The following is a 24,947-nucleotide window of genomic DNA, read 5'->3' on the forward strand; positions in this document are numbered from 1 at the left end:
GCCATCCTGCCCTTGCCCCCGTGTTTCTTTTTTTAAAACATAAAAATCCTGATAGAGCTTTTTGGGACAAGGGGACTTTTCTCCTCATCTCTGTCTTTGCCCCACCTGCTTATCTTTACACAGCTACGATTTTTATTTAACTTATCTTTTAGCAGGTTTAGGAGCCCTAATGGCACAGATGGTTAAGTGCTTAACTGCTAACCAAACGGTTGGTGGTTCGATCCTACCCAGTAGCTTAGCAGGCAAAAGACTGGCAATCTGCTTCTGTAAAGTTTTTGACCGAGAAAACCCTATGGGGCAGTTCTACTCTGTTCTATAGGGCAGCTATGAGTCAGAATGGACTCAATGGCACCTAACAACAACTATGAAAATAGCTTTGTGCTTTCTAAATATAAAGATTTAAATCATTTTTAATATGATTTTAGAACCACAGACATCCATCACCAACCCGCACCCCCCCCCCAACACCTTTTGGAGCATCACAATTAATCTCAAGTACTTTCAGTTCGTTCTCCAAATATACTTTCTGTTCTTTTGCCTCAGTACCCTTGCAGACTTCATTATTTCTATACTTCTGCCTGGAATGCTTTGCCCTTGTGGCCCAGTGAATACATACTTATCCTTTAGGCCTCAGCTCCAGTGATACTGTGTCTACAAGGCTTTTTTTTTTTTTTTTTTTTTCAGTTCTTTCCAGTCAAAATTAGATGCTCTTTTCTTCTGCTCCCATAATCTTCCCCTCTCACATTATCCCACTGAACACATTGCCTTGTCATTATTTTACATATTAGTTTGTGAACTCCATATTCTTAAACCTCATCTTTATTATAACCACAGAGCTGAACATAGTGCTTAACATATGGTAGGCCCTTTGAAATTTTTTTTTGAATTAATAAGAAGCATGATTCTAAGTGCTGAACTCTGTACATAAAGGATTGCTGCTATTGGGTTCCAAACTGCCACGCTCTCTATACCAGTTGTTGACAAGACAAATATGCAGTCCTCAGAGGTGTAAAGTATTATTTCAATTCCCAGCCTGAGAAAACAATACAACTTTTGCTTTAGAAGCTGGGAACTTCCATTTTGCCTTCATGACCCTTGTGAACCAGTTGGGTCTCTCACTGGTTGGTACAATTATGAGGGTATTACTGGGTGCTTTTTATACAACTTTTCCATCCCTCAAAGAATTGGAGAGTAATTTGTAGACCATTACACATATAATATAATGCTTTTTACTCTGGTATATTATAAAACAGTGAACTAACAATACATTTTTGCATGTGTTAAAAGCCTCCTAAGTGGATTGTTTCCTTTAGAATGAAATAACCTCAAGATACCAAGTATTCTAAATAAGGAAAGTAAAATTCATTTATTCACCAGTTATGTGTTACGTGCCTGCTACATGTCAGCTTCTGTCCTAGGCACTGAGGATATAGTTTGGTAAAACACCCTCCTCTTTTGGAGCTTGTGTTCTAGGGCAAGAATTTAGAAAATAAGCATTTTAAGGAATAAATGTATAGCGTATCAAGTCATGAGTGCTATGAAGAAAATTAAAGCCTTCACATTATGCAGGGGCTGGTGTGATGCTGGGGAGAGGAGCTATTTTATTTAGGGTGGTTGGGAAGGCACCTCTCTACTGCTTTAATTTATGTCCTCAAATTCCACTCCTTTGGTTAAATGCCTTGCGTATTCAATGCATTCATAATAAAGTCTCTCTTTCTTAAGAAAGTTCTGATACTGAATTAAGGAGTGACTCACTGCTTAACACCTTCTTATTTTGATTAAAGGGTTTCTCTCCGGTGTGGGCTTTACTAATGGGTGAGTTATACCTAAAGACCTTGTTGCGTTTATTACACTTGGAGTTTTTCTTTGGTTTGAATTCTCTGATGGTTACTAAAATTAAACTCTGATAAAGAACTTTTCAGAGTCCTTAAATCTGTATGGTTCTTTCCCGGTATGAATTTTTTGATGTTGAATAGGCTTTAAGACTCAAAGTCCTGTCTGCTTTACTCCATTTATGGGGTTTCTGGGTACTGTGAATTGTTTGATGCTTATTAAGATACAAACCTTGACTAAAAGCTTGTCTTTATTCCTTTGCATACAGTAGAGTGAGGTGAGAATCATACCTATTAAACTCACAATAAAATTACATTCTTAGCTTTGCAATCACGCTGTAAATTCTCTGATGTTCATTAAGGTGTAAACTGTGTCTAAAGGCACTCCCAGATTCATTTTAATGGCATTAAAAAAACCTACAGCTTGACACAGTAGTTTTAGATTGCTTGTCACTTCTGTCTTTCCACCTTCCTGTGTTCCTTTTCTGACTCCAGTAAGGATACCCCATCTACCATAGATGCCAGGATTCTGTAGTTCTCCAGTATCTCTTGTATTAACACAGTATGAGATGATATGTTATGAAAGTATTGTATTAAAATATATTAATGTATCTGCAGTTAATGTATATACTATATATTCATGCTGGTATTGATATTTCTCATTAAATTTTTCAAGTAAAATGTTTTGAAGCATATACTTTTTTTTTTAAATAAAACCACATTCCCATATTTGTTTCTTGTTTTTTGCTTTCTTTTATATTTGAGTGTTGCGTCAGAATGAAAGCTTTTATCATCTCAGTTTACTATTCTAACTTCTGAATATTATTTCTTCTGGTCCTAAAAACTTTCAGACAGGGTAGGCTCTGGAGCCAGAAGACCTGAGTTCAAATGCCAGCCTGCAATTTAATATTCTTTTATTTAACATGGGAACAGTAATAGTGCCTACCTCACAGATTATTGAAGATTAAATGAGTTATTGTTCAAAGTGCTTATAGTTCACTACCTAGCACATGGTAAGAGCTCAAAAGAGCTATAACAGTTATTATTTAACTTAATGTCACCTCTGCATATGGGCGTACTTCATTCAGCATGCTGACTAATATAACCCTCATCAGCCAGAACAGTTGTGTGACAAACTCTTGTTCCAGCCAGTACGCACTCATTCACTGCCCTTTCTTCAAGTGGTGCTTGCCATTCTATATGGGAAGCAGATTTCGGAGAAGAAATCATGGGCTAGCTAGACACCTCAAATGTTTTTTATAGGTGTGATCAGATGAAAGCCTACAACTAATTTTCAAAAGTTGTTTAGCCATATATATATATATATATATATATATATATATGTAAAAATAGGTGTGTGTGTATATATATATACGCATGCATATATATGCGTGTGTGTGTATATATATATTTGTATCCACTGTATACCAACTTCTCCATTTTCCAGTTGGCTTGACTGACTTGGCTTCTAGTACCTTTTGGTCTCATTTTTAACTCAAGTCAGAGGCATTTAATGATTGATTAGTCAGCTAAATATTATAAATATTATACATAATCCTATTTAAAAATTGAGTAGTATGTAGCTGTAAACAGCAATGAGGAATATATATATGGAATGATGATACTGTTCAGTGAAAATGTGGAGAAGGTGTATAGTACATTGTTAGCTGCCATGGAGTCGGCCTCTGACCGCGTGTATAATGGAATGCAATGCTGCCCAGTTCTGCACCATCCCTGTGATCAGTTGTGGATCAGACCCTTGTGATCAGTAAGGTTTTTGCTGGCCAATTTTTGGAAGCAGATTTTCAGTCCTTTCTTCTTAGTCCATCTTAGTCTGGAAGCTCCACTGAAACCTGTTTGAGTAACATGCATGCCTCCACTGATAGACAAATGGTGGCTATGCATGAGGTGCATTGGCCGAGAATCAAACCCGGGTCTGCTGTATGGAAGTTGAGAATTCTACCACTGAACCACCAGTGTCCCATGTATAGTATGTTGTGTGCTGTCCAGTTGATTTGAACTCATAGCGACACTATAGGGCTGAGTAGAACTGCCCCATAGGGTTTCCAAAAACTTAAAAAATGGTTACCTATGAGAGAAAAATGGAGAGGGGGGACCAGGATGGAAGCTAGACTTCTCTGAATGTTCCCTGAATTTTGACTTTGGAAATGTGTACATATAAAACAAGAGTAAAGCAAAATTTAAATGAATAGCAACCCCTACAAATCAAAAACGAAACAAATTAGCTGCATTGTGTATCAAGCTGATGGATTAAATACACAGGAATGTTTTTACAGTGATTTTAACATCTCTAGTGGGATATTTCCAAGGGCAAAAAGAACTGAGAAATCTTAAACTCCTCAGTAGTAATATTGTTAATAACTGTTAGTATGATTAGGAACAAGAACTTTGAGTGCAAGAGAAAAGAAGCAAATATGAAATCAAAGAAGTAGAAATTCTGTTAACCTACATTTGAATGGGAACTACCACTCTGAACTCATATTTTCTTTTTATATAAAGGCCACTAAAGAGGCCTAGAAATAATGACCAAATACTATTTCTGATTAAAATGAACCAGGTCTTCCTAGAGATGTGGCTGGTTTCAGATCTAGGCAGGACAATCAAATGGTTGATGAAGAAAAGTTGTTCTCGGTTTGTCATACTTGTGGTGGTTTGTGTGTTGCTATGATGCTGGAAATTATGCCACCAGTATTTCAAATACCGGCAGGGTCACGCATGGTGGACAGGTTTCAGTGGAGCCTTCAGATTAAGAGACTAGGAAGACTGGCCTGGCAATCTACTTCTGAAAATTAACCAGTGAAAACCTTACGGATCACAACAGAATATTGTTCGATACAGTCTTGGAAGATGAGCCTCCCAGGTTAGAGGATCATAAAGATAGCACAGGGCTGGGCAATGTATTGTTCTGTTAATGCATAAGGTCACCAGGAGACAGAGATGACTTGACAGCAACTAACAACAACAACAAAGTAAGTACTCATTATGACTGCTAAATCCTTGGGGTGAAAAGGTGATGGGACATTTGATAACGAATGGAATAGACCACTGACGCCATTGATCAATCTGGACGTTGGAAAAAAAGAGACTTATGGTTCGTAATCGAAGTACACAATACCACTTATGAAATATTTTATAAAAGAAACCTGAATTTGATCAAGCCTAGGATAGAGGAACGTGCTAAAGACATCAAGAGGATGCCATCAGAAACGTACAGAACTGGGGAAACTAGAACCAGTATCTTAGTTTCTTTAATAAAGTGTAAAGGAAAATGAAAGAATTTTAAGAGATGTCAAACAATTGCAATATGTGGACCTTGTCTGGCTCATGATTCAAACAAAAACAAATGTGAATAAAATATGGGGGAAGAAGGGAGAAATTAAACACTGATTTGATATATAGTGATTTTAAAGAATTACTAAGCTTTTTAGGTGTGATAATGATACAGTGATTATATTCCTTAAAAGATACCTTTTCTTTTAGAGGTACTTACTGAAATATCTAGGGATGAAATAATGTATCTGGGATTTGCTTCCAAATAATCCAGAATTGCGGTAGTTGTGGTAGGCAAGATATAAACAGAACAAGATTGGCCATGAGTTGGTAACTGTTGAGTGTTAGATAATTGGTACATGGGGGTTCATTATATTATTCACTCTTCTGTATACAAAAATTTTCATAGTAAAGACATTTTTTCTAATTCATTAACACATATTCAAGATTTCTTTGTGAGAGAACTAAGAGTCATTACGGTCCTTCATACTTGAACTGATTTTTTTGTTTTTCTTCTCTTTGTGTGCTGGTTCTTTTTTGCTCTGAAAGCAAATCACTTCCTAGATAGGGAAGAAAAATGCCATATGTTAACCAATTTATGGTTCTTTTTCTGAACCAAACAGCTTCACAGAGCTGAGCTTGCAAATGGATGGGTTAGTGGCGCCCAGCAGTGGCATGCAGAACAAATAGTAAAACTTAAAATTCCAATCTCATAGATCCTCAGCTACCAGGCTTTGTTGGATTTTTGTTATTTGATATTTATACCCTAAGATAATAATCATTCAGCATTAAACACTCTGCATGTGCTATGCTGATAAATTTAGGAGTTCCTGAATGATGCAAACAGTTAATGCTCATGACTGCTAACCAAAAAGTTGGAGGTTTGCATTCATCTAGAATCCGCTCAGAAGAAAGCCCTGGCAGTCTACTTCCAAAAAATCAGCCATTGAAAACCCTGTGGAGTACAGTTCTACTTTAACACACTAGGGGTCGCCATGAGTTGAATGGTCAACTCAGTGACTTCTGGTTTACTGATACATGTGTGTATTTAAATATTTATATGCACATTATATGTATTTAAATACTTATATGTTCCCTGGTGGTGCAGTGGTTATCGGGCTCCACTGCTAACCAGAAAGGTCAGCAGTTCGAATCCACCAGCCACTTCTTGGAAACCCTATGGGGCAATTCTACTCTGTCCTATAGGGTCGCTATGAGTTGGAATAGACCAGATGGCCACTTTTTTTTTTTTAATGTACCTGTAGCCTATCATAGTCTGTCAAAGACTTTAATAATTTTATGATGCTGACCCTGTCTCCTATTTTGAAGAATATAAAGGTAAAATGGAATTATTTTTTTAACAGCTTATTTAGGTTAGATATGAGAGAATGTTTTGGCAGTTAAAATAATAAAACAATGGTGGACAGAGAAATCTATGATTTCCATATTTGGATATTAATGTAACCAAACGCTTCCAGGTTTGCTCAGCGCGGCTAGAAAGACACGAAGCGGTGAAAGTGGAAGAAGAATCTTTATTTAGCTGGCCGAGTAAAGGAGCCCACCTGGACTTGTGTCGCCAAGGTGGCTCCCTGAACAATGGCCCGAAGGGTTTATATGGGTAAAGGAAATTTGGGCCTTGGGGCTTCAGGTGGAGTCAGCCTGCTGATTGGTTTGGCCCATAAATGCATTCCTGGGGTGGTCCAATCTTCTGCGCCTGCTCAGTCTAAGGGGGGGGGGGGCCACAAAGCTGGTGTTTTGCCCAGGTCCGGGGCGTAGACGGGGGTGTGTTTTTCCACCTCTGACATAAATAGTTCATCCAAGGGACACGGTTGTTGGTACTGTGCATGTTAGGCGGGCCGAAACTGGTTCCAGATCAGTTTTGACTGGTCCTGAGACCCCAGTCTTTTGTTTTTCTGAGCTGGAACCGAAGTATACCTAAATAAAGAGATATGTTAAAGACGGGGTTAGTTCCTATATTACCTAATAAAGAGATAGCTTACATGCAAGGAGTTTTCATACCGCATAGGAATGGCAGGCACCGCCCCTTGCTTATTTAAGATGGTGGGCGTGCTGTCGGCCTCATTAAGACAGAAGTCCCCAGGCTGTGGAAAATTCCACTGCATCAAGCAGCTTGCTTGGCAGACCCCATAGCTTTACATTAGAATCCTGGTTCCTTTGCTTGGCATGTCCCATAGCTTTACATTACAATCCTAGTTCCTTTGCTTGACATGCCCTGTAGCTTTACATCAAAATCCTGGTTCCCTCTCCTTAACTGCTGCCCAAAACTACAGGAAATTGGCGGAAACTGGTTTAGGCGCCATGTTGACATTCAGGATAACCTTTTAGCTCATTAAATACCTCATACATAGTAACTTTACTGCCTCTAGGTGGAGTTTAACCGCCATTTTCTGCACATGTGATGCATGAAGTTATATGTAAACCCCATCGTGCCTGCGTAGTATGATTAAGAATGTTGTTGATGTAACTTGTATAAACTTCCTACTTGTAAACCCCTTAAAAGTCACTTTTCCCCTCACCCTTCCTGAGCAGTCTTTGTGGAAACAGCCCGGACTGTTCCTTCCTTTAGCAACAAAATAAAGGCACCTTTCTACTCTCCCACTTCGTTCTCTTGGCGGAACCTGGGGTTTCCACCTGGAAACAAGATCTTCACAAAGAGAATGGATAATTGCATATCCTGGATAGTACAAGCACTTACTGGTTTGAAAACTAAGCCAGATTATGAAGAGATCTATTATGTTAATAATAATGGAATTATTATTCCAAGACTGGAATTTTAACACCACTAGATTATTTTGATTAATGTGTAATTTTCTTATTGTATGAAACAACAGACAATACATCTTGCCCTTTGTTGGGTAATTCAAGATTTATTTTAAATTTTGTTATATTTAATATTTCATTAAAGTGAAATATTCCTTTAAGAAGAGATATCTAGTTTTGGATCAGTGTTGTTTGGATTAGAGTAAGTGCGGTAATCTTACTTGAAAATGACTAACACTAGCACTAAATAAGTATCTCTGTCCTTCCTATCTATAGAGACCATACCCAATTCCATATAATAAATTACCTTGTTAAAGGATCATATATTTCTTAACGCCCTTTTAAGGAAAGGCAGGACAAAGTGAGTAGGATGGACTTTAAAGAGATAAAAACCCGCTAGTCGAATTTCAACAATACCACACCTGGGTTTTCTTCTTATGGTAATCATATTTAGCTGCCCTTTTATGGTATCCAATCCATTCGTTCAGCATTTTTTTAAATGCACTCGTATTTTTTTACGGTGGACCCAGACTCCTCACTGTAGCATAAGGTGCTTTATGATTGGGCTCCTGACAGTCTCTCTAGTCTCCATTTTTAACGAATCACCTAGAAAACAAACGGTAAATGAGACATTGAAAAAAATTTAAAAAAAAGAACAAAAACTTTGTATGGTAGAAGGAAGCAACTGGTAAGTCCAAGACAGCGGAAAACCAAACCAAACCCGTTGCGCTGATCCCGACTCATAGCGACCCTGTATGACAGAGTAGAACTGCCACAAAGGGTTTCCGAGGAGCAGCTGGTGGATTTCAACTGCTGACCTTTTGGTTAGCAGCGGTAGCTCTTAACCACTGTGCCACCAGGGCTTTGAGGCAGTAGAAGAGGGCCACATACTGAATGAGTAGGCGAAGTGGAAATGGGTCCTAGACAGAGGGAACAGCTTGGGTGAAGTCAGGAAGTTATAATGGAGCAGGAGATTTTATAGCAATGACTCAGGTTAGCGTGGCCGAGGTTACTGCCAGAAGTAAATGGGGAGGGGCTATTGACCGGAGCTTCCAGCTTGGCTCCGAACCACGCCCAGTTGGGCTGGGCGTCCGCCCGGAGTTGGCCTCGCGCGGCAGGCGGGGGAGGCGGAGGAGCGGGAGGGGTGGTCGGAGGGGAGGCCGGAGGGGATCCCGGGAGGAGGACACGCCGGCGCAGGCCTACGGCGCGTCACGCGTGGCGCGGCAGCCATGGCGGGAAGCGAGCTGCGCAGCGGAGGCAGCTCCGCGCCGACGCCCTACAGCGATTGGAGTCGCCTGGAGGCGGCCATCCTCAGCGGCTGGAGAACCTTCTGGCAGTCGGTGGGCAAAGAGAGCGCGGCTCCGGCAGCCTCCCGGGAGGAGGCGGTTGAGGAGGCCAGTACCCTGACTCGGCTGCCGGTGAGCGTCGGCCTCCGGACGGGGAGGGCGCCCCCGCCGGGGAAGGCTGTGGCTAGCCCTGTCCTTCCAGCCATTACGCGCAGTGTCGTCACATGGAAGCACCAGTTGACCAGAAACTCATTGGCGCTGACCTTCTGGTGCTCTGTACCCGGGCTTTACGCCGCAGTGAAACTGACCTTCGGGGGGCGCCATCATGAACAGCCAGACCACCTTCAGGTTTCAGCCTCCCAGAACAGGCACATGGGACTAGGACCATCCTGTTGTCAGGTTAAGAAATCCATCCAGGCTTTCTGGTTAGCTTGGAAAAGCATCCAGCTTCTGTGTGCTCAGCATCTTTAATGGCAGACTACTTAGTATCAAAACACGAAAAACACTCTATGAAGTACATTGTTTTTTCAGACATACAACTATTACAGAACACTGGTGACGCAGTGACCCGGAAACCCAGCAGCCGCTCACAGGGAGAAGGATGTTGCGGTCCGCTTCTGTAAATTTTGTTGCCGTCCAGACTCAGCGATCCTAGAGGACAGAGTAGAACCGTCCCGTAGAGTTTTCAAAGAGTAGCTGGTGGATTTGAACTGGTTAGCAGTCATGACTCTTAACCAAGGCACTACCAGGGCTTGGAAACCTTGTCGGGCAGTTCTTCTCTGTCTTACAGGGTCGCTATGAGTCGGAATCCACTGGACGGCAGTGGGTTTGGTTTTTGGCTTATATTTGAAGTAACAGAACTTCTACTTAATTGAAAATTAATGAAGTAACAAATATCTCAAGTTTTGACAGGCCACACAGATTTACACATCATTTATTGTTAGACTTTTCAGGTAGATGGGAAGATGGTGAGAGAACAAATTCTTAGAAATTATTAAAATTCTGTAACTCAACTGGACTATTGACGCGTTACTCCTGAGGTCTTACTACTGCTGAAAAATGCAGGCTTAGAATGCCTCCAGGTCCTCCCCTTTGCAGGAGTTCTTTGCAAAAATTTAATAGATTATGTAGAGGAACTCAGAGGACAAACTTCCATTCTTTAACTTGATTTGATCTAGTGATAAAATCAGAAGTTCGCCCAGTTGATAAAGGTTTTATTTTGAAGAATAGTAAGTGGTTCGTTTAAAATACCCATGGGGAGAATTTAAAGGAACTGGTTATTTTGCTTGAAAAATAACAGGTCAGTGGTTGATATTTCAGAAACGTTTCAGTGTGTTAGAAATTGAGTCTTCAGTTATTCTCTCCTGATAGGAAAATAACTTCAAAATAATAAATTTAATTATTAAAAATACAGACCACTTAGTTGACCTTTGGTTACCTAGTATAATATAATTATTTGTTAATTTTGTGATTTATCATCAAAAAACAATTTCCCATGGTAAATTATTCATCCCTTTTTCCTACCTGCTCTCTTTTTTCTGTTTCAGATTGATGTACAGCTGTATATTTTGTCATTTCTTTCACCCCATGATCTTTGTCAGTTGGGAAGTACAAATCGTTATTGGAACGAGACTGTCCGAGATCCAATTCTTTGGAGATATTTTCTGTTGCGGGATCTTCCTTCTTGGTCTTCTGTTGACTGGAAGTCTCTTCCTGATCTAGAAATCTTAAAAAACCCCATATCTGAAGTCACTGATAGTGCATTTTTTGACTATATGGCAGTGTAAGTATCTAGTTTTATGAATTGAAAAGAAATTTTAATGTTTTACAAGTCAATAGTTTAAGTTAGTCCTGGCACTGCAGCTAATTTGTTCCATGGATTTGGGGTCTTTAAGTGTCCTCTTATAATAATTGGGGTTTAATTTAAATGACTTTCTTCATAAGACCCTTTCAGTTTTGACGTGTTGTTATTTCCCTGTGGTTCCTAGCCAGGTTATTTGAATTATTATAGACATCACTGATGGAAAGAAGTAAATTTTTCTTATTTTTAGAACATTTGTCATTTTGCTAAATATAAATAGCAAATACTTTTCTGTATCCAGAGAAAGACTGGCCAGAGGTCAGAGGGCAGTTTTTTGGCAGGGAAGAAAACCTGTTCTCAAGGCTCTGGGAAATAAAATTTTATTATCACCCAGAGGCATTGATATTTGGAAATCTCATAGAGGTGAGACAATTAATTTTACTGAGCACACACACCGTATGAGGTTCTATGTAGGATGCCTTAAGTTTGTTCACCCAGTCCTCATGCAACAAGGAGGTATTATCCTTGTTTTACAGACGTGGAGTTGAGATTCAGAGAGATCACTTAATTTGCATAAGGTCATATAGTTTATAAAGGACTTTCAGATTGGAACCCCACCTTGCTACCTCAAAGATGTATCATGTCATTGAATCTGGATATAACCTGCTTTGTTGACAGCCCCAAAGTTAAGGCATTGCAAATAAAATTGAAAGACTACTTTTGTTTTAGGTAAGAATTGTTTTGCTCTGCTAGATTCAGTAGCTACATATAGTAATTTTTTTTCGTATTTAAGTTATTCAGAGGATTTTCTTACTCCAATCCATATACTGTTACATCAAGTCTTGTGAGACTACTTGATTAAAATGCATGTGATGTTACATATACTAATAAGTGTCAGTGTACCCTCACTTGCTGGGTGTTACCTCTATGATGCTCCACAGCCAACCAAAGCATTAAGTAATCTGATGCTGGGAACCAACGCACCCCTCCCCTCCCCCCCCCCACCCCACCCCGGTCCCAAGAATAGTATTAATCATAATAACTACCATTTATGAACATATAAATTATTTCTAATCCTTACAACCCTGGATTGCTTATTATTGCTCTAATATTGCAGATGAAGAAATTGAAATTCAGACTATGAATGGCTTACATAACTAACTTAAAGTGGCGAAGGTTGGCCAGGTCCACCTAACTCCAAAGCTGGCTTTTTTCCTTCCCAGGTTACAAGGTTCCTAAATAAAGATGATTTTTTTGTTGGGTTCATCATTGTCTTAACTGGCTTGGATTTAGTTAAAGGGCTTTAGGGCTTCAGGTTTTATTTTGATATGAGTAACTTTGTTTTAATTTTTGATAGAATGTAGACATTACTAGTTTAGAGATTTATAGCTAATGAAAGAAACTGTGTCGTTTCTTTCACATAATTCTTAGTTAGGCTATCTTTAAAGAACAGTTGAGCCTCCCTATATATTTAACACTCAGTGAATTGTTAAATTTAAGGCAGTTAATAGGAGTACCTAAGAAATTTGGTTATATTGGTGACCTTAATTTTTTTTTTTATCTCTAGGGACATTTAAGCTGTGTATGTTTAGTATAGGGTTTCTCAGTCTCGCCCAGAAAATTCTTTGTTTTGGGGGCTATCTTGTACATTGTAGGATGTTTAACAGCATACCTGGCCTCTACCCACTAGATGCCAGTAATATTCCCTACCCCCTTTGTGACAATCACAATCAAAAAGTCTAGATACTGCCAAACATTTTCCTGGAGTGGCAGAATTTCCCCAGTTTGAGAACCACTGCTCAATGAGTGAATATTAACCATTGAAACAAGTGTAAAGCAAGTGTTCTTGAGGGAATCTAAATGAAAGTTTAGAAAGTAAGTAACCACTTCCTGGAGAAGATTTCCTTGGCTTCTGGACCCACTCCTGCACCCTGTGCTTTTCACTGTCATGGCTCTTGGTGCACATATTATAATGGTGTTTATCTATCCTCCACTGCCCTTCTTGAGGGTTGGGACTATGTAATCATTTTATCTCTTTTGGATAGCAGGTACCCAACACATTGTATCGTTGAATGAACAGATGTACAGGTATGATTTTTTGTGTGTGTTAATTCTCTAATTGTGACAATTTTACACAGCTATAAAATGTGTTGTCCACATACAAGAAGATCCTTGAAATCCAGCCGTCCTGTGTATGGAGCTGTCACCTCTTTTTTGCACTCACTGATCATTCATAATGAACCACGATTTGCTATGTTTGGACCAGGTTTGGAAGAATTGAATACATCTTTGGTGTTGAGCTTAATGTCATCTGAGGAACTTTGCCCAACAGCTGGTTTGCCTCAGAGGCAGATTGATGGTAATTTTCATGTTAATTTACAGTACATAATAATTCAAACAGTTGAGCTTGACACTGATGTTAAGTAGGAAGTAATTCCTTTTTTAATTAACTCTGATGTAATGAAATATAGTAATTTGGTGAATAGGAGCCCCTTCCCTGCCCGGACTCAAAGAATTTGCTTATTATAAGAGGTAAGCTTGACCTCCTTATTCCTCAAGTTCTAATATAGAATTTAAGATTATGTGAAAGTAAATTATATTTTTTCAGGATGTATTTGTATAGTGGATATTATATTACATATTTTAAAAGAAAGCAAAAATCATTCAGCATATACTGTGTGCAATACTTTGATAAATATTGGAATTTCAATAAAGAGCTAAATCATCACCTTCCCCATACTTTTATGAAAAAAAAGTATAGTTAGTTGACAAAGCAGGATATAAAATACAAATAACAATACAATCTAGCTTATGTTTTATTCATTTAGGGACAGCATCTAGTAGATGCTAGGGATGCAGAGATTTAAAATAACAACAGAAGCATCTCTTTCTTCCCTGAAGATGCTTGGTCTAGGTGAGGAGGTAGACAAGTTTACAGGTAATTAGAATATGATGTAATTAGTTCCTGGGTAGAAAGGTGAGGATCAGAGAAGGCTTCACAGTGAAGATGATGCCTCACTTGAGTCATTAGAATGAGTGGGAGTAGGCTATCAAAAAAGGACAGGGTGAAAGTATTCTAGACAGTGAGAACTACGTTTGTAAAAGCACAAAGGTCTGGGTGTGCATGACACATTTGAAGTAGGTCTTTGTGTCTAGAAAGAGTGGGGACAGGTGAGAAGACACTGCTATAAGCATTTGGAAGACATTTAAGGATTTTACTCATGGGAGTGAGATGGTCAGGATTGCATTTTAGAAAGATTGGCTACTGCGTGAAGACAGGATTAGAAGGGGCAAAAGACATGGAAACTCAGTAAGAAGCTATTATAATATAGTGATAAAAATATGAAGAGGATCTGAACTAAGTCAGTATTAGTGGCAATGGAGAGAATAGAATGAATATTAAGATATAAAATTGACAGAATGTGTATTAGCAGTGTATTAGTAAGGATGGCTCCAGATTTTTGGCTTGGGTTTCATGTTGGATAATAGTGCCATATCATTCATATTTTTGTTGCCATGTGAATGACAGTTGCACACAGCATCTTAAATATTGCATTCTATTCCAAAGCTATATATGATTTGACATAGAGGGTTTTTTTTTTTTTTTTTTTTTGGTTTGGTTTGTTTGTTCTTTTTGCTTTCACTGGTTATTATCTTTCCAGTCTGATCTTTTGGTTTAATAATGACTTGTTTTCTTGTTGTAATTTTCTCCTTTAGGTATTGGATCAGGAGTCAATTTTCAGTTGAGCAACCAACATAAATTCAACATCCTGATATTATATTCAACTACCAGGTAAGGCTACCTATTTGGTGGACTACCTGAGACACAAGGAATGGAAGATTTTAGGGGAATAGAACCTGTTTAGTATCTGTTTATGTTTTATAATTGCATTTTCTTGTAGAAAGGAAAGAGATAGAGCAAGGGAAGAGCATACAAGTGCAGTTAACAAGATGTTCAGTCTACAGAATGAAGGGAATGATCAACAAGGAAGCCGGTACAGTGTGATTCCACAAATTCAGAAAGTGTGTGAAGTTGTAGATGGGTTCATCTATGTTGCAAATGCTGAAGCTCATAGAAGTAAGCATTCTCTTGTTTTGAAAACACTATTAAGTCTTTGGAAAGCAAATACGAAAATAACGTTTTTTAGTCTTTCAATTTTAATCTTTACTGTGCCTTCTTAAAAATGTGATGGTTAATTTTATCATTGTGATTCTATGACTATTACTGTTAATAATGAATTCCCAAAACTGATGTGTATTACATCAGGCTTTCCTGAAGAGCTTGTTAAGAATACAGCTACCTCATTCTTACCCTGGTGGTGATTCATGGACTTGGGTTGTATCTAGGAAATTCTGATGCATACTAAAGTTTGATACTATAGCTGTGTAGTATTTTTGTGTTGTGTGCTTCTGTCCTTTTCGCATTAATGTTGTTACCTGTTTCTGGCTCTATTAAAATAATTTATGCATTTACCATGAAAAATTTTACATTTAAGTACTCAGATAATAGAGAGGTATATGGGGTGGAATGTTTGTATTAATTAAATAGATTAGTTAAGAACACTCTCCAAATAACCTGAATAATTGCCATTCACAATGCTATATACACTTGAAATCAAAGTGCCATATTTTTATGCAAATAATGTGCACCTTCTGCGTTTGTTTGCCAACCACACCCTCCCCCACGAGGTATTTTCATAAGCGTGATATGCTAATTTTTTAAATTACAGCAACATGTAGAAAAAATTGGCATAGCAGCACTTACAGAAATATATCGCAAAGGATAGGCGCAGTCGGCAAACAAATGTAGAAGGCATGCGTTATTTGCGTAAAATACAGTATTGTTAGGCCATAATCAGATATTATTATTTCTTCCTTAAATCCTTTGTGAACAAGGTAGTATATAACTAGATTATATATATATATATGTATATAATGTGTATTATAGTTCTTTATAAATCTGATACACTGTTTTGAATTTCCACTGAATTTATTTCCTCTATGATCTGTTAGCCATGGAAACAACTATACTCTGAAGCTCTGGAGAAAATTATTCATAAGAAAAAATATAATTTACTTTGTTATTATGGAGCTATCTATAAAAAGAAAAATTAAAAGCAAAATAAAAGATAAATTCACTTATTTAACAAATATTTGCTGACTTCCTGCTAAGGCCAGGTATTGTATTACGTGCTGAGAATACAGTTGGAAACTAAAACACATATAGACTCATCTTTTATCTAGTTTTTCAGTCTGCTCCCCTGTATCCCCATGTAAAACAAGTAGACAAAAATTTACTCAAGTGTGGAGAGAAACCCCCTCTCCTCTCCTAATGCCACAGGCATGCAAAGATCTGCTGAAAGCTGAAGGTGGAGCAGAAACTCTGAGAAAGAATGTCTGGCACTGCAGGCTTTTCTCTCAGAACAAGGTAGCAGCAGTCCGCTGGTGAAGGAATTTGGTTCTCTGAAGTTAACTGTAGCAACAGAAACCAAATGCAGCTCAACTACTGACTAGTTTGACTCAATCCAGTGCATTAATGGTCTAACAGAAGAAGAAAAGCATGCCCATTTCTGGAAGTAAATCCTATTTACCTCAGATTGTGCTGTTGCTCTATATAAGATGTCTAGCAGTCAATCAAAAATTATAAGACAAAAAAAAAAAAAGTCAAAATTAACTGACCCATTGTTAAGAGATGAAGCAGTCAGTGGAACCAGAACCAGAGATGGCCCAGATGATGACACTCTCAGAAAGTGACATTAAGAACAATGATACCAAAAAACATGAAATACTCAGAATAAATTCAATAAACATGCAAAATTTGTATGCTGAGTACTATAAAACATTGCTATGAGAAATTAAAAAAGATAAGTGGAGAGATTAAGAGACGCAATATTGTTAAGGTGTCATTTCTTGTCAGATTTATATGTAGAGTCAACATAATTTGGATCAAAATCCCATGAGGCCTTTTTTGTAGAGATTGACAAGGTATTTCTAAAATTCATATGTAAATACATGTTACTTAGAATATCTAAAACTTTTGAAAAAGAACAAAGTTGGAGCACTCACACTACCTGATTATAGGACTAACTGTAAAGCTACATTAATAAAGCCAGTGTAGTATTGCCATACGAGTAGACACGTAGAATAATCAAACAGAATAGTCCAGAAATAGATCCACACATATTTGGTCAATTAATTTTCAGCAAACATGCCAGCATAATTCAACAGGAAAAGGATAATGATAGTCTAGTCAACAAACAGTGCTAGAACAATTGCAAGTCCGTATGCAGAAAAACTAAAGCTCGACCCTTACCTCGCATGTATATAAAAATTAACTTGAAATGAGCTATAAATATAATTGAGAGAACATACAAAACTTCTAGAATAAAATATAGGGAAAAAATCTCTCTTACTTTGGGTTTTGCAAAGATTTCTTAGATAAGACACGAAAACCATAAGTCATAAAAGAGTTGATAAATTGGACTTCTTCAAAAATAAAACCTGTTCAAGAGGTCACTATTAAGAAAATCAAAGGACTAGTAACCAGCTGGGAAAAAATATTTGTGAAACACCTATCTGGTAAAGGACTTGTATTCAGAACATACAAAGAACTGAACTGTTACAACTCAAAAATTAGAAGACAAGCCTAATTTAAAATATGGCAAAATATTTGAACAAACACTTCACTAAAGAAGATACATAGATGACAAATAAATATTTGAAAAGATGCTCACCACATTAATCAGTAGGGAAATGCAAATTAAAACCACTTCTCTTGATTATTGTTAGGCCCAGCAATTAAAAAAAAACGGACTAAGATAAAGAATATTTTAACTGCAGAATTAACAAGTACGGTCTAAAACATAAATACAGAATTTTTCATCCAATAAAGAATACGCAGTACAAAATTGATCATATACTAAGCCAGAAGACAATTTCAACAAATTTCAAATAGGAACCATATAGACTTTACTTTCTAACCTGCAAGCAAGTAGGTTATGCAGTAATACTGAAGAGAAAAATAAAAACATTTATTGGAAGTTTAAAACACTCTTCAAAATAACCAATGAGTGAAAATAGAGTAATTAAAGAAAAAAATTGTGATAGTTTCAAGATGGTGGCAGAGCATAATGATTTAGACAATAAAAGTAGTGATAGCTGCCATTTATTGAGAACCTTTTCTTTGCTAGGAATTGTTCTAGGTGATTTATGTATAATTTTGATTTCCCACAACAACCTAGGAATAGATTTACTTATTCCTAACTTGTAGGAAACGGATTTGGAGAGATTAAATTTACATGGTATAGTCAACACAGATAGGAGATTTGAACATGTCTCTATGATTCCAGTGCCTGTGAGTTTTGACCAGATTGTCCATTCTAGGCCTGTCTCAAGCACTTAATATATGCTTGTTTAATGAATCATTGTGGAGTTGGGCTACTTATTAGGCCTTATAAGAACAATAAAAAATTTATTACATTATTCCTCCTTATTAAGGATATGGGGCCTAAAACTAGAGGGATAGAGAGAGAGGAAATTGGAGATTATAAATGGAAGCAAATAGATACTACATACCTAACTCCAGTGCTATCAAACTGTGGCCCTGAGATTTGTTACAAAACTTTCAGAAGTATGGCCTTTGGAAGAAAGGAAAATACCTGTGTCAAAACATTTTTGCTTTTTAGCTATAGAGACATCTGAGTGGTAATGTGATTTTTTTTCCCGTCTTGGTTCCATCTAAAATGCTGTCCTTACAAAGCTATTTAATTTTATGATGATCAATAAGTGAACACAGCAGCAGAGGCATTTTTATATTTTTGGATCCTGGTAATTTATTTGTTTTCTTGTTAATTTTTTTTTTTTCTTTTTAAACACAAATTAAGGATTTTGACTTACATTCCTTAGGACATGAATGGCAGGATGAATTTTCTCGTATTATGGCAATGACAGATCCAGCTTTTGGCTCTTCTGGAAGACCATTGCTGGTTTTATCTTGTATTTCTCAAGCAAATGTGAAAAGAATGCCCTGTTTTTATTTGGCCCATGAACTGCGTCTGAATCTTCTAAACCACCCATGGATGGTAAGGTCCTTTCTTCTCTGGTGAGAAATATCTTCTTTCATTTTATTTTTCACTCTATTTTCTATTTGGTTTTATTCTTTCTTACTCATCTCTTTAACGAAATAGCATTCTAAAATCAGTATTAATGGCTTAATGAGTGGTAGGTAGTTCATTGGTGTCAATGAGTCTCAGATGATCACAGCTCTCTACTTGCCTCTCGTTATGAAAAAAGTGAAATAGCAGTTGTGGATTTCTTTTTTTTAGATGCCAGCATCATGGATTTTTTAGCACTAATGTATTATGTTTTAAGGGCCATTAAAAATATAGATTCTGTCTTACAGTTTATTGCTTTCAAACTTTATATTAATTATGGAGTGAAAGTGAAATCTTTCCTGAAAGCCCCCAAGTAAAATAGATAAAGGGAAATGAAAATTGAAAATACTTTGGCTGAAAAACTTGGAGGATTTTCGCCTTCCTCCCCACGTCTCTTCCATGGAGCCTTAGAAGCTTTTTGGAACACAGTTGGAAAGCTGCTGATAAAGGTATACCCTTATGAGTGGTAGGACTTTTAACTTGACCGTTAAGAGGAGTGACAGTCTTCAAGATGCATTTTTACAACATAATGTCACATTTCTCAACTGACTAGCTGGGTTCCACCATGCATCTGCCATTTTGTCATGCTGTGGTGGCTTGCATGTTGCTATGATGCTGGAAGCTATGCCACCAGTATTCAGATACCAGCACGGTCACCCATGGTGGACAGGTTCCAGCAGAGCTTACAGACTAGGAAGAAGTACCTGGCAGTCAACTTCTGAAAAAATTGGCCAGTGAAAAACTTAAGAGTACCAGTGGAACATTGGTATACTGCCAGAAATGAGCCCCTCAGGTTGGAAGGCACTCACAGTACAACTGGGGAAGAGCCGCCTCCTCAAAGTAGAGTCAGCCTTAATGACGTGGATGGAGTCAAGCTTTTGGGACCTTCATTTACTGATGTGGCACCACTCAAAATCAGAAGAAACAGCTGCAGACATCATTAATAATCAGAACATGGAATGTTTGAAGTATGAAACTAGGAAAAATTGGTAGTTGTCAAAAATGGAGTGGAATGCTTGATGATTGATATCGTAGGCATTACTGAGCTGAAATAGACTGGTATTAGCCATTTTGACTCAGACAATCATATGGTCTACTATGCTAGGAATGACAGATTAAAGAGGAACGGCGTTATATTCACTGTCAAAAAGAATATTTCAACATCTATCTTGAAGTACAACGCTGTCAGTGATAAGATAATATCCATGCATCTACAAGGAAGACCAGTTAATACTACTACTATTCAAATTTACCACCAAGCACTAATGCCACAGATGAGGAAATTGAAGATTTTTACCAACTTCTAGTCTGAAATTGATCAAGCATGCAATCAAGATGCATTGATAATTACTGGCTATTGGAATGCGAAAGTTGGAAACAAAGAAGGATCAGTAGTTGGAAAATATGGCCTTGGTGATAGAAACAACGCCGGAGATCGCATGGCAGAATTTGCCAAGACAAATGACCTCTTCATTGTAAATAGCTTTTTTCAGCAGCGTAAATGAAGACTGTACACATGGACCTCGTCAGATGGAATACACAGGAATTCAATCGACTACATCTGTGGGAAGAGACGATTGAGAAGCTTAATATCATCAGTTAGAACAAGGACAGGGACTGACTGTGGAGCAGACCATCAGTTGCTTGTATGCAAGATCAAGTTGAAGCTGAAGACAATTAGAGCAAGTCCACAAGAACCAAAATATGACTTTGAGAATATTTCACCTGCACTTAGAGACTATCTCAAGAATAGATTTGATGCATTGAACACGAATGACCAAAAACCAGAGGAGTTGTGGGATGACATCAAGGACATTATACATGAAGAAAGAAAAAGGTCATTTAAAAGCAGGAAAGAAAGAAAAGACTAAAATGGATGTCAGAAGAGACTCTGAAACTTGCTCTTGAATGTAGAGCTAAAGCGAACAGAGGAAATGGTGAAGTAAAAGAGCTGAACAAAGAAATTTCAAAGGGCAGTTCCAGAAGACAAAGTAAAGTTTTATAATGAATGTGCAAAGACCTGGAGTTAGAAAACAAAAAGGGAAGAATGTGCTTGACATTTCTCAAGCTGAAAGAACTGAGGGAAAAAATTCAAGCCTTGAGTAGCAGTATTGAAGAATTCTACGGGGAAAATATTAAATGACTCAGGAAGAATGAGAAGAAGATGGACAGAATATACAGGGTCACTACCAAAAAGAATTGGTTAACATTCATCCATTTCAGGAGGGAGCATATGATCAATAACCGATGGTACTGAAAGAAGAAGTTGAAGCTACATTGAAGGGGATGATGAAAAACAAGGCTCCAAGAATTAACAGAATACCAGTTGAGATGTTTCAACAAACGGGTGCAGCACTGGAGGTACTCATCTATGTCAAGATGTTAGGAAGACAGCTGCCTGGCCAACTGACAGGAAGAGATCCATATTTGTGCCCATTGCAGAGAAAAGTGATCCAACAGAATTCAGAAATCATCAAAGAATATCATTAATACCACACACAAGTAAAATTTTGCTGAAGATCATTCAAAAGCAGTTACAGCAGTACATCTACAGGGAACTGCCAGAAATTGAAGCCAGATTCAGAAGAGGATGTGGAACGAGGGATATCATTGCTTATGTCAGATGGAACTTGACTGAAAGCAGAGAATACCGGAAAGATGTTTAGCTGTGTTTTATTAACCATACAAAGGCATTCGACTGTGTGGATCATAACAAATTACGGATAACCTTGTTAGCAGTGGAATTCCAGAACACTTAATTGTGCTCATGAGGAGCCTGTATGTAGAGCAAGAGGCAGTTGTTCGAAGAGAACAAGGTGGTTTAAAGTCAGGAAAGGTATGCGTCAGGGTTGTATCCTTTCACCATGCTTACCCAGTCTGTTGAGCAAATAATCTGTGAAACTGGACTATATGAAGAATACAGCATCAGGATTGGAGGAAGATTCATTAATAACCTGTGATAGGGAGATGACACAGCCTTGCTTGCTGAAAGTGAAGAGGACTTGACACACTTACTGATGAAGATCAAAGACTGCAGCCTTCAGTATGGATTACACCTCAACGTAAAGAAAACAAAAATCCTCACAACTAGACCAAGAAGCAACACCATGCTAAATGGAGAAAAGATTGAAATTGTCAAGGATTTCATTTTACTTGGATCCACAATCAATGCCCATGGAAGCAGCAGTCAAGAAATCAAAAGATGCATTGCACTGGGCAAATTTGCTGCAAGAGACCGCTTTAAAGTGTTCAAAAGCAAAGATGTCACTTTGAGGACTAAGATGTGCCTGACCCAAGCCATGGTATTTTCATTAGCCTCCTATGCATAGGAAAGCTGGACAATGAATGTGGAAGACCAAGGAAGAATTGATGCTTTTGAATTATGGTGTTGGCAAAGAATATTGAATATACCCTGGACTGCCAGAAGAACGAACATATATGTCTTGGAAGAAGTACAGCCAGAATGCTCCTCAGAAGCAAGGATGGCAAGACTTCATCTCACATACTTTGAATATCTTATCAGGAGGGACCAGTCCCTGGCGAAGGACATCATACTTGGCACAGTAGAGGGTTAGCGAAAGAGAGGAAGACTCTCCAGGAGTTGGATTGACAAAGTGTCTGCAAAGATGGGTTCAGTCATAGCAACGATCATGAGGATGGTGCAGGACTGGGCTATGTTTCCTTCTGTTGTACATTTTGTCACTATGAGTTGGAAGTGACTCAGTGGCACTTAACAACAACAGCTGGGTTCATCAAAAGATACTTTAGTTTTTAAATTGGTTCATTTGGAGGATTTTTGTTTTTCCTAATACCTGCAAGTAAATCATGGAAATGATAGGTCCTCCTGTTTCTAAAACTGAAATCTAAGATAAGTAATAAGCCTCATATTGGTGATAATTAAGACATACGAGAAGAGAAGATCATATTTTTATCTATGCTCTGTGGAAGAAAAAACTTGTGTAACTTATCTAAGAATTATTGGGATTTTTTTTTTAGTCCTGTTTTTTTGGTGTCTAGGAAAATCTGTCTATTAATCATAAGGTTTTGCATTCAGTTTCTTATTGAGAATGTTGTGTCTTCTTTGTTCATAGGTCCAGGATACAGAAGCTGAAACTCTAGCTGGTTTTTTGAATGGCATTCAGTGGATTCTTGAAGAAGTAGTATCTAAGAATGCAAGATGATCCTCCTTTTGGACCTTGGAATCTGAAACCATTTGAAGTTCGTTACTAAGGTCATGATGTCGATGGATGTTTGCTTAGGTCAGCTCACTTTGTTCTGCCTTTGTGCAGGTGGGCTTTATGTTGGACAGCGGTAGCTGCTGTGTTTCCTATTTTATTTCTACTTTTTACCTTAAATCAATTATAAGAAAAGAATTGCAGTGCTAGCATTTAGTCCGAAAATAACCTTTTAAAATTTTTTGATAATTTTTATATTTTCTCCCTTTTTTTTAAATATTAAATTCTGGGAAAAACCATGTTTGTGCCTCTCTCATTCCTTGTGGTTTTTAATTTCATAGATTGCCCTAGTGAGGAATAGCACATTTGCTAGGCTTTCCATAGGGTCTTCCAAAGGTCTACAACTGATTATCAGGAAGGAAATTTTGTATCTGTTCTTAATAAATCACTGTTTAAAGACTGGAATATTAACTGGAGTTGCATTTAATATCATGATCATACAACCTCTTTTTTCTGAAACAGTAGGAAGCAAGCTTATATCAAATTTAATATTAATTCAGTGAAAACAACTTCCTGGCAATTCCTCTTATTTTGAAATAAGTTGGAAAGCTCATAAGCTACTAAAGCCAAATGCTATTCCATACTCATAGAGAAAACATTCCAGAGACTTAACATATATCATGACCTCTTCCCAACAAATTGCTTGCACTCTGCAGTGGGCTCCAACACTTCATGACAAGCCATTGCTTACACTGACATCATTTGTCTTGGGGCTCTCATACCACATGCCAGAGGCTCTTGCTCATGGATGTCCCCTTTGCTGTCTTCCATCTAATGGATTTAGGGTTGAATTGTTCAGAAAGAGAAGAGAAGGGAAGAGGAATAGGATGAGGAAGAGCCTGTTTAAAATTTTTGAACCTATACTTGTGAGGGATATTGGTCCATAATCTTTTCTTGTAATATCCTTGTCAGGTTTTGATACGAAGATTATGCTGACCTCCTAAAATGAATTTGGAAGTATTCCTCTTCCTATATTCTTGAAAGAGTTGTGTAAGGTTAGTATTAACTATTTCTTATCAGTGAAAGAATCTGGATCTGTACTTTTCTTTGTGGGGAAGTTTTTAACACAATTTTAATTTCTCTAACAGATACAGTTATTGAAGTTTTCTGTTTTTCATCTAGTGTTATTTTCTGGCAGCTGTGTCTTTCAAAGAATTTTCCATCATACCTTCTTTCATAGATGTCCTGTGGAGTAAATGAATTGGTAAAGTGGTTAGGACAGTCCATAATACATAAAGCCTTCCATAGCTCAAAACTAGTCAATAATGAATACTTTAATCTGACTCCCAATGTTATTTATTTCCTTTCCCAGCACTGCTAGTCATCCAGATATTACTGTATAAATGAGAACTTTTCTTAGCCCTTATTAAGTGAATAAAATATCTGGCGTTTATGAAATTGTGATTGTTATCATGATGATGAGTTGCAGTATCAAATTTTGTTAGTAAAGCATTCATAAATAAATCAGACATAAGAATGAGACTAGATGAGCATTGTAAGTTATTTTTTTAATTATAATTTATTTTGTTTTTATTTTTTTAATTGTACTTCAGGTGAAGGCTTACAGA

General features: G+C 37.6%; 1 protein-coding gene and 1 long non-coding RNA gene across 6 annotated transcripts in view; one reads left to right on the forward strand and one right to left on the reverse strand.

Annotated features, from left to right (window-relative positions):
* Positions 1 to 6,925: 6,925 nt before the first annotated feature.
* Positions 6,926 to 9,621, reverse strand: LOC111822785 (uncharacterized). The gene is made up of 3 exons (XR_002825895.1): positions 9,499 to 9,621; positions 8,327 to 8,510; positions 6,926 to 7,058 (listed from the first exon to the last, which is right to left on the reverse strand). It is a non-coding gene; the product is annotated as an uncharacterized LOC111822785 (long non-coding RNA).
* FBXO4 (F-box protein 4) overlaps positions 8,903 to 24,947 on the forward strand; it is a 54,007-nt gene continuing 37,962 nt past the window's right edge. Inside the window, exons 1-8 of one of the 5 annotated variants that reach the window (XR_002825894.1) lie at positions 8,903 to 9,322; positions 10,738 to 10,973; positions 13,130 to 13,350; positions 14,709 to 14,784; positions 14,894 to 15,069; positions 18,897 to 19,072; positions 23,236 to 23,433; positions 24,292 to 24,374. Coding sequence is in view for 1 of the 5 variants with exons in the window: in XM_004388440.2 (XP_004388497.1) it covers positions 9,134 to 9,322; positions 10,738 to 10,973; positions 13,130 to 13,350; positions 14,709 to 14,784; positions 14,894 to 15,069; positions 18,897 to 19,072; positions 23,236 to 23,325 (1,164 nt within the window). In the remaining 4 variants the exon portion in view is untranslated. Of the gene's footprint in view, positions 9,323 to 10,737; positions 10,974 to 13,129; positions 13,351 to 14,708; positions 14,785 to 14,893; positions 15,070 to 18,896; positions 19,073 to 23,235; positions 23,610 to 24,291; positions 24,928 to 24,947 lie in introns of those variants that run through there. The other 4 variants (XR_002825892.1, XR_002825893.1, XR_002825891.1 and 1 more) reach the window with 4 other exon arrangements.

This window comes from Trichechus manatus, unplaced genomic scaffold (assembly GCF_000243295.1).
Source record: "Trichechus manatus latirostris isolate Lorelei unplaced genomic scaffold, TriManLat1.0 scaffold00212, whole genome shotgun sequence".
NCBI lineage: Eukaryota > Metazoa > Chordata > Mammalia > Sirenia > Trichechidae > Trichechus > Trichechus manatus.